This window comes from Saccopteryx bilineata, chromosome 5 (genome assembly GCF_036850765.1).
Source record: "Saccopteryx bilineata isolate mSacBil1 chromosome 5, mSacBil1_pri_phased_curated, whole genome shotgun sequence".
Classification (NCBI taxonomy): Eukaryota; Metazoa; Chordata; class Mammalia; order Chiroptera; family Emballonuridae; genus Saccopteryx; species Saccopteryx bilineata.
Window position 1 is genome coordinate 33,634,943 of NC_089494.1, and position 10,165 is coordinate 33,645,107.

Here is a 10,165-nt window from a genome sequence, read left to right on the forward strand (position 1 = left end):
ATAGCCCTTCTTGGCAGCTTTCTAAGTTTACCTGCTAAGATCCTCAAGACTCGTAGAGGCAAGCTTCTCCAGGTTCCAAGGAACAGAAACTTACTCAAATGAGTTCCGGTCAAGCATGGGTGGGTGTAACCTTTAGAAGCTAGAGAGCTTCAGAAACTGACCCCCCCCACCAACCCGCAGCAGGAAAGCCTGAGAGCCCAGGACTATAGATCTCTATCTGCCAGCTGCCTCTTTCTGGTGGCATGCTGGACCTTGGGTAGGTCCCTGCCCAGTGGGCAGGTGCAGTGCAGGCAGAGTGACCGAGGTAACTAGTTGCTAGCAGAGATTCGAGGCTCTTATTCCCACCAGAACCCCTCAGATCTGAGGCCATGGAGACACTGTCTTCACAGTTCCAAGAATACTTTTTTAAAGAAAAAGCAAGCATGTTTTATGTTCAGACAAAGGAAAGAGGAAAGCATAAGTGACTCTTTGACCCTGTAAAATAAAAATTGTGGAAGTAAAGTCTTCCTTTGACAATTGTCCGAGGGAGGCAGAAGTAGGAGTAGTGAGTCTTGGCACTGTCAGTGATGGGACAATGTACGAGGCTGCCCCATACAGAATCAGGAAAAGCATCCTCGAGGCCCAGAGTCCCAAGTGGTTCTCCAAAAACTGTCTCCACTTGACATAAATTACTTGGTGGTTAGGCATGGAGGATTGGCAGGAGAGTGTTAGCAATTCAGGACTTAAGTGTAGTTTAAATCCCAGTACCTGGTGTGTTGCCTTTTGTAATAATTAAATGCCAAAAAGTTTAACTTGACTCCTGGTGTTGATTGTTGATAGGTTCTTAAATGCTTTGAGTGAATTCACCAGAAAATGACAGTGCTGTTTTCCTCTTTCTTGGATTCCTAAGCATTTAAGATTATATGATTGTGGAAAATGTTACTTTAAGTCATAAATAGATGCAAATAAATTGTAATTAAGGTTATTTTGACCCTAAAATATATATGCTCAGTTAAGGAAGTATTAGATGTTTTAAGATGATTCTGTCACACTCAGATAAAGTATTATTGTGGACTTTTAAATAATTACAGAATAAGGTCATCTCAATGATGTATTTTATACTGCTTTTCCCAAGAAACATCTGTGATAAAATTTAAAGCTTCTGTTTTCTGAATTAAAAAGTAAAATAAAATGGAATCTCTTTCTAAAAAAAGAAGAACATACAAAGTGTAGGTTCAGTTTTTATAATCCTTTTATTTTCTTTGCATTTTCTATAGACATTTAAAAATAAACCTTTTGTGCTAAAGAGAATTAGAGGACAAAAAATTTGTTCTTACTTGGATCAAAGCTGGTGGTCAGTGTGAAGATGTCAGTAGTATCAATGGCAAGAGCTGGTCCTCCTTGAGAATCTGTCTTTGTCCCTTGAGGTCATATTCTATTCTCTTATTTCAATAAGGGTGACATGGCTAGTAAGAGGAAGAGTTAGGATTTGAAGTAACTTTCGATTCTAGAACTCCATCTCTTAATTATTAAAATATTTTTAGAGTTGAGAACTTTGGGTGCATGAGAATCTACTCTGGCTAAAAATAACTTCTAATTTCTGGTTTTAGAAATTTGGAAAATATTCATGTTGACTCCAGGAAATCAGGATTTTTGTTTTTAAATATGTACTTAATTTTTCTGTGTAGGGTATTCAGGTGGCTCGAACCCATGAACTGAAGCCCTATGTCATATTTATAAAGCCATCTAACATGAATTGTATGAAACAGTCTCGGAAAAATGCCAAGATCATTACAGACTATTTTGTGGACATGAAGTTCAAGGTAAGACACAGAAGAAATGGAGAAATGTATTTTTTCCCTAGTCAAAAATTATGGTATTCTTTCCACAGCATCTCTATGTTAAGGAATATTATTTCTGTTTCTAATGAACAATGCCCTTATGACTTATTTTTACTGGACATAATTTATAAATATTAAAATAAAGTTTATTTCAGCCACGAATACTATACCCATCAAAGCTATCCTTCAAATACGAAGGAGAAATAAAAACATTCACAGATACAGAAAAGATGAGGGAATTTATCATCAGAAAACCCCCACTCCAGGAATTACTAAAGGGGGTTCTCCAATCAGATACAAAGAACAAAAAAAAAACAGAGCCACAAGTAAAAGCTCCAAGAAGAACACAATAAAACCAAATTTAAACTGTGACAACAACAAAAAGAAAGAGGGGGAGAAGATGGAGATTAACAGTAGCAAAGGACGATGGAGTGCAAAAGTACTCACAAAATAGTTCGCTACAATAAACAGGGTAGGGACCCTTTTTATTACTCAAAGGTAACCACCATTGAAAAAACCACCACAGAAGCACATGAGATAAAAAAGATAGCAACAGAGGAAAGATGTATGGAATACAACCAAATAAAAACAAAAGATAGAAAAACGAAAGAGAAGGATCAAACAAGACACAAAACTAACAGAAAGCAAGATATAAAATGGCAATAGGGAACTCACAATTATTGATATAATTACACTAAATGTAAATGGATTAAACTCACCAATAAAAAGGCACAGAGTAGCAGAATGGATTAAAAAAGAAAATCCAACTGTATGCTGCCTACAGGAAACTCATCTAAGTAACAAGGATAAAAACAAATTCAAAGTGAAAGGCTGGAAAACAATACTCCAAGCAAATAACATCCAAAAAAAAGCAGGTGTAGCAATACTCATATCGGATAATGCTGACTACAAGACAGGAAAAGTACTCAGAGACAAAAATGGCCATTTCATAATGGCTAAGGGGACACTGAATCAAGAAGACATAACAATTCTTAATATATATGCACCAAACCAAGGAGCACCAAAATATATAAGACAGCTACTTATTGATCTTAAAACAAAAACTGACAAAAATACAATCATACTTGGAGACCTCAATACACCGCTGACGGCTCTAGATCAGTCATCCAAACAGAGAATCAACAAAGACATAGTGGCCTTAAACAAAACACTAGAGCACCTGGATATGATAGACATCTACAGGACATTTCATCCCAAAGTGACTGAGTATACATTTTTCTCCAGTGTACATGGATCATTCTCAAGAATTGACCATATGTTGGGCCACAAAAACAACATCAGCAAATTCAGAAAAATTGAAGTTGTACCAAGCATATTTTCTGATCATAAAGCCTTGAAACTAGAATTCAACTGCAAAAAAGAGGAAAAAAATCCCACAAAAATGTGGAAACTAAACAACATACTTTTAAAAAATGAATGGGTCAAAGAAGAAATAAGTGCAGAGATCAAAAGATTTATACAGACTAATGAAAATGACAATACGACATATCAGAATCTATGGGATGCAGCAAAAGCAGTGATAAGAGGGAAGTTCATATCGCTTCAGGCATATATGAACAAACAAGAGAGAGCCCAAGTGAACCACTTAACTTCCCACCTTAAGGAACTAGAAAAAGAAGAACTAAGACAACCCAAAAGCAGCCGAAGAAAGGAGATAATAAAAATCAGAGCAGAAATAAATGAATTAGAGAACAGAAAAACTATAGAAAAAATTAATAGAACAAGGAGCTGGTTCTTTGAAAAGATCAACAAAATTGACAAACCCTTGGCAAGACTTACCAAGGAAAAAAGAGAAAGAACTCATATAAACAAAATCCAAAATGAAAGAGGAGAAATCACCACGGACACCGTAGATATACAAAGAATTATTGTAGAATACTATGAAAAACTTTATGCCACTAAATTCAACAACCTAGAAGAAATGGATAAATTCCTAGAACAATACAACCTTCCTAGACTGAGTCAAGAAGAAGCAGAAAGCCTAAACAGACCTATCAGTAGAGAAGAAATAGAAAAAACCATTAAAAACCTCCCCAAAAATAAAAGTCCAGGCCCTGACGGCTATACCAGCGAATTTTATCAAACATTCAAAGAAGACTTGGTTCCTATTCTACTCAAAGTCTTCCAAAAAATTGAAGAAGAAGCAATACTTCCAAACACATTTTATGAGGCCAACATAACCCTCATACCAAAACCAGGCAAGGATGGCACAAAAAAAGAAAACTACAGACCAATATCTCTAATGAATACAGATGCTAAAATACTAAACAAAATACTAGCAAATCGAATACAACAACATATTAAAAAAATAATACATCATGATCAAGTGGGATTCATCCCAGAATCTCAAGGATGGTTCAACATACGTAAAACGGTTAATGTAATACACCATATCAACAAAACAAAGAACAAAAACCACATGATCTTATCAATAGATGCAGAAAAGGCTTTCGATAAAATACAACACAATTTTATGTTTAAGACTCTCAACAAAATGGGTATAGAAGGAAAATATCTCAACATGATAAAGGCCATATATGATAAACCATCAGCTAACATCATATTAAATGGCACTAAACTGAAGGCTTTCCCCCTTAAATCAGGAACAAGATAGGGTTGTCCACTCTCTCCACTCTTATTTAATGTGGTACTAGAGGTTCTCGCCACAGCAATCAGACAAGACAAAGAAATAAAAGGCATCCATATCGGAAAAGAAGAAGTAAAGGGTAAAGGTATCACTTTCTGCAGATGATATGATCCTATACATCGAAAACCCCAAAGAATCCACAAAAAGACTACTAGAAACAATAAGCCAATACAGTAAGGTTGCAGGATACAAAATTAACATATAGAAGTCAATAGCCTTTCTATATGCCAACAATGAAACAACTGAGAAGGAACTCAAAAGAATAATCCCCTTCACGATTGCAACAACAACAACAAAAAATACTTAGGAATAAACATAACAAAGAATGTAAAGGACTTATATAATGAAAACTATAAACCATTGTTAAGGGAAATCGAAAAAGATATAATGAGATGGAAGAATATACCTTGTTCTTGGCTAGGAAGAATAAATATAATCAAGATGGCTATATTACCCAAAGCAATAAACAAATTTAATGCAATTCCCATCAAACTTCCAATGACATTTTTTAAAGAAATAGAGCAAAAAATCATCAGATTTATATGGAACTATAAAAAACCCCGAATAGCCAAAGCAATCCTAAAGAAAAAGAATGAAGCTGGGGGCATTACAATACCTGACTTCAAACTCTATTATAGGGCCACGACAATCAAAACAGCATGGTATTGGCAGAAAAATAGACACTCAGACCAATGGAACAGAATAGAAAGTCCAGAAATAAAACCACATATATATAGTCAAATAATTTTTGATAAAGGGGCCAACAACACACAATGGAGAAAAGAAAGCCTCTTCAATAAATGGTGCTGGGAAAACTGGAAAGCCACATGCAAAAGAATGAAACTGGACTACAGTCTCTCCCCCTGTACAAAAATTAACTCAAAATGGATCAAAGATCTAAACATAAGACTTGAAACAATTAAGTACATAGAAGAAGACATAGGTACTCAACTCATGGACCTGGGTTTTAAAGAGCATTTTATGAATTTGACTCCAATGGCAAGAGAAGTGAAGGCAAAAATTAATGAATGGGACTACATCAGACTAAGAAGTTTTTGCTCAGCAAGAGAAACTGATAACAAAATAAACAGAAAGCCAACTAAATGGGAAATGATATTTTCAAACAACAGCTCAGATAAGGGCCTAATATCCAAAATATACAAAGAACTCATAAAACTCAACAACAAACAAACAAACAATCCAATAAAAAAATGGGAAGAGGATATGAATAGACACTTCTCCCAGGAAGAAATACAAATGGCCAACAGATATATGAAAAGATGCTCATCTTCTTTAGCTATTAGAGAAATGCAAATCAAAACGGCAATGAGATACCACCTCACACCTGTTCGATTAGCTGTTATTAGCAAGTCAGGTAATAGCAAATGTTGGAGAGGCTGTGGAGAAAAAGGAACCCTCATCCACTGTTGGTGGGAATGTAAAGTAGTACAACCATTATGGAAGAAAGTATGGTGGTTCCTCAAAAAACTGAAAATAGAACTACCTTATGACCCAGCAATCCCTCTACTGGGTATATATCCCCAAAACTCAGAAACATTGATACGTAAAGACACATGCAGCCCCATGTTTATTGCAGCATTGTTCACAGTGGCCAGGACATGGAAACAACCAAAAAGCCCATCAATAGATGACTGGATAAAGAAGATGTGGCACATATACACTATGGAATACTACTCAGCCATAAGAAATGATGACATCGGAACATTTACAGCAAAATGGTGGGATCTTGATAACATGATACGAAGCGAAATAAGTAAATCAGAAAAAAACAGGAACTGTATTATTCCATACGTAGGTGGGACATAATAGTTAAACTAAGAGACATTGATAAGAGTGTGGTGGTTACGGGGGGGAGGGGGGAATGGGAGAGGGATAGGGGGTGGGGAGGGGCACAAAGAAAACAAGATAGAAGGTGACAGAGGACAATCTGACTTTGGGTGGTGGGTATGCAACATAATTGAACGACAAGATAACCTGGACTTGTTATCTTTGAATATATGTATCCTGATTTATTGATGTCACCCCATTAAAAAAATAAAAGTATAAAAAAAAATAAATAAAAAATAAAGTTTAGTAACTGCTATAATACTACTCTTATTTTTTCTTCTATTTTGGGTCTAGCTCTATAAAAAGGCCCTCAAACCACAGTTTGCAAAGCCACACAGAAACTGATATTTATATTTAAAATGAATTATTTTATTTACAAAATCATTTGAATGTTTACTTTAAAAATGCTTTAGTGAATATATCTCATCTGTATCTATATATATATTTCTAAACATAAAAATTTTTGTTAAAGATGATGGTAATAATAGAGAGGCCAAGCCAGGTAGGATTAATCAGTGAACTTTCCCTAAAATAGGGGACTCCCCCATTTTATATATTTATTTTCATCAAGTCCACTTTAAATACTTTAAATCATAATATATATTCAGCAAGGTATATAAATCTTCAGTGGACAGCTCAATGAATTTTTACACCCAGATAACCATTGCCTTTGTTAAGATATTACATCCATTTATTTTTGTGCATGTGTGGTAAAAAAAGAAAATAATAATGCAATATACAAGATTTACCATCTTAACTATTTTTAAGTGTATAAGTTCAGTAGTGTTAAGTATATTCACATTATGAAAAATATCTCCAGAACTTCATTGTCTTGCCAAAATGAAATTAATGTGGAATGTGTCACAAATTTGCATGCTCTCTTTGCATAGGGGCTATGCTAACCTCTTTATTGTTCCAATCTTAGCCTATGTACTGCTTAAGTGAGCATGAGGTATCTTTATATTATTCATTATCTTTAGTCTATCTTTTTTTTTTTTGACAGAGAGAGAGACAGAGAGAGGGACAGATAGGGACAGATAGACTGGGAGAGAGATGAGAAGTATTAATTCTTCATCGCAACACCTTAGTTTCTCATTGATTGCTTTCTCATATGTGCCTTAACCGGGGGGCTACAGCAGACTGAGTGTCCTCTTGCTCAAGCCAGCGACCTTGGGTTCAAGCTTGCTCAAACCAGATGAGCCCGTGCTCAAGCTGGAGACCTCAGGGTTTTGAACCTGAGTCCTCCACGTCCCAGTCTGATGCTCTATCCACTGCGCCACTGCCTGGTCAGGCTCTATGAGTTTATCTTCATTATTTTTATTCAATGACTACTTTTGAAGTTCTGATTCTCCAATGTGCATTTCAGACACTGGAGTCAGTGGATATATTCTCTGAGTCTGAGTCTATGGGCTTTTAAAATTATGTTCTGATGTTTATGGCTAGCTAAAGAAAGTAACAAAATTGTTTCTGGATCATGAATGTGGACACCTTGTATAAGAGCACTGCCACAAGCTTTCAGCGCCTGAGTTTATATGATTGCATCAGCAACAAGTTGTACTATTTTAATTGCTAAGGACAAATAAGAAAATAACAGCATGAATTTAATGCCTTAGTGCCAAGTCAAGGCCAAATGACCTTCATGAATGAACATTTCACAGTAGACAATATTAATAGGTGCATTAAGTCATCAGGAAGAAACTTAGGCATGCCTAATTCAATAGAACCATGTTATACTAACCTCACGTTAAAAGTGAGCATTTTGGCCCTGGCCAGTTGGCTCAGTGGTAGAGCGTCGGCCTGGCGTGCGGAAGTCCCAGGTTCGATCCCGGCCAGGGCACACAGGAGAAGCGCCCATCTGCTTCTCCACCCCTCCCCCTCTCCTTCCTCTCTGTCTCTCTCTTCTCCTCCCACAGCGAGGCTCCATTGGAGCAAGGATGGCCCTGGCGCTGGGGATGGCTCCTTGGCCTCTGCCCCAGGCGCTAGAGTGGCTCTGGTCACGGCAGAGCGACGCCCCGGATGGGCAGAGCATTGCCCCCTGGTGGGCGTGCCGGGTGGATCCCGGTCGGGCGCATTCGGGAGTCTGTCTCCCGGTTTCCAGCTTCAGAAAAATACAAAAAAAAAAAGTGAGCATTTTGTGTATGCCAAATAATGTCCTTCTTATCAATGACATTCTATTTAAACGTTTATTTGAAATGTATGTATAAGTTTTAATTATATTTAAGTGGTAATTTTTTTGGTTTTATGTTGTATATGCTTTGAGAGTTCAAGTGTTTATTATAATGTTGTTATTATAGGATACTTTAAGTCCAAACGGGAAGTTGAGAGGACTGGTCTGTCTACAAACCATTGCTTAATTTTGTAAGACCTTGACAAGGAGACAGTAGTAAGACTAAAGATAGAAACATAAGTTTTTTGTTTTTTTTTTTCATTTTTCTTAAGCTGGAAACAGGGAGAGACAGTCAGACAGACTCCCGCATGCGCCCGACCGGGATCCACCCGGCACGCCCACCAGGGGCGACGCTCTGCCCACCAGGGGGCGATGCTCTGCCCATCCTGGGCGTCGCCATGTTGCGACCAGAGCCACTCTAGCGCCTGAGGCAGAGGCCACAGATCCATCCCCAGCGCCCGGGCCATCTTTGCTCCAATGGAGCCTCGGCTGCGGGAGGGGAGGAGAGAGACAGAGAGGAAAGCGCGGCGGAGGGGTGGAGAAGCAAATGGGCGCTTCTCCTGTGTGCCCTGGCCGGAATCGAACCGGGGTCCTCCGCACGCTAGGCCGACGCTCTACCGCTGAGCCAACCGGCCAGGGCCGAAACATAAGTTTTGTTGTTTAAAATAGAAGACATTTATTTAACCTAATTTTTTATAGTTTGAAACTGAATGGAAAGCAGAGACTGTGTATTATTTCTACTTGTCTCATTAAAGTTTGTGTTATCTTTATTTTTCTACTTATCCTGAAGGATGAAGATCTACAAGAGATGGAAGAGTTAGCCCAAAAAATGGAGATGCAATTTGGCCAGTTTTTTGATCATGTGATTGTGAATGACAACTTGCAAGATGCATGTGTCCAGTTGTTGTCTGCAGTTCAGAGGGCTCAGGAGGAGCCCCAGTGGGTACCAGCAACGTGGGTTTCCTCTGATGCTGAGTCTTAAGGGTTTATGCTTAATGTTGGAGTTTTAAAATGTTCATCTGTTACAGACCTCTGGAATACTAGCTGCAATCTAATGTATGCAACTTTAGAAGTCCTGCCACTTATTAATTAATCTCACTTGAAAAAATATTTACATTGTGTAATTATGCAGCATTATCTACTTGGTTTTTAGAAAATCAAACTGTTTTCCTTTACCTTATATACAGCAATTGGTAGGAATACAAACATGGTCAACTCACTGAGTATGAGAACTCACTTTCATAGACTGTATGGTCTTTGTACAATTCAGATAAAAAGAGCTTTCCTAAATAAAGTAAGTAGTATTTAACTTCAGAAACAGTGTTTTACCTTGTGAAACTTGTTTTATGAAAATGGCTTTTACAAAAAGTGCCTAGTTGACTAACATAGCAAGAAAGATGGGTTAATAGACACAGTTCACATCTAACATCATACCCTCCAGAAACTGCCTTGCTGCCATCATTTTATACACCAGGCTACAAGGGAAAATTCTTCTGATCAGAGCTGTAGTAATCATTAATTTTCCTAAAAACCATATCTACGTTTATGCCTAAATTAGGACAGGGCAATGAATTTTAGTCCTAGAGACCAATATCTGGGGGGGGAAAAAAAAAAAAAAAAAAGCGCAAGGGGTGGGGGAGGGGAGGGGCACAAAGAAAACCA

At 37.5% G+C, this 10,165-nt stretch overlaps 1 protein-coding gene across 4 annotated transcripts in view; it reads left to right on the forward strand.

The window, feature by feature from the left end:
- The window catches only part of MPP4 (MAGUK p55 scaffold protein 4), a 60,314-nt gene extending 50,493 nt beyond the window's left edge, over positions 1-9,821 (forward strand). For all 4 annotated transcript variants that reach the window (XM_066232411.1, XM_066232413.1, XM_066232414.1 and 1 more), the window contains exons 21-22: positions 1,668-1,802; positions 9,294-9,821. In XM_066232411.1, the coding sequence (XP_066088508.1) occupies positions 1,668-1,802; positions 9,294-9,485 (327 nt within the window). In that variant the 3' untranslated portion in view covers positions 9,486-9,821. The remainder of the gene's footprint in view (positions 1-1,667; positions 1,803-9,293) is intronic.
- The last annotated feature ends 344 nt before the right edge of the window (positions 9,822-10,165 follow it).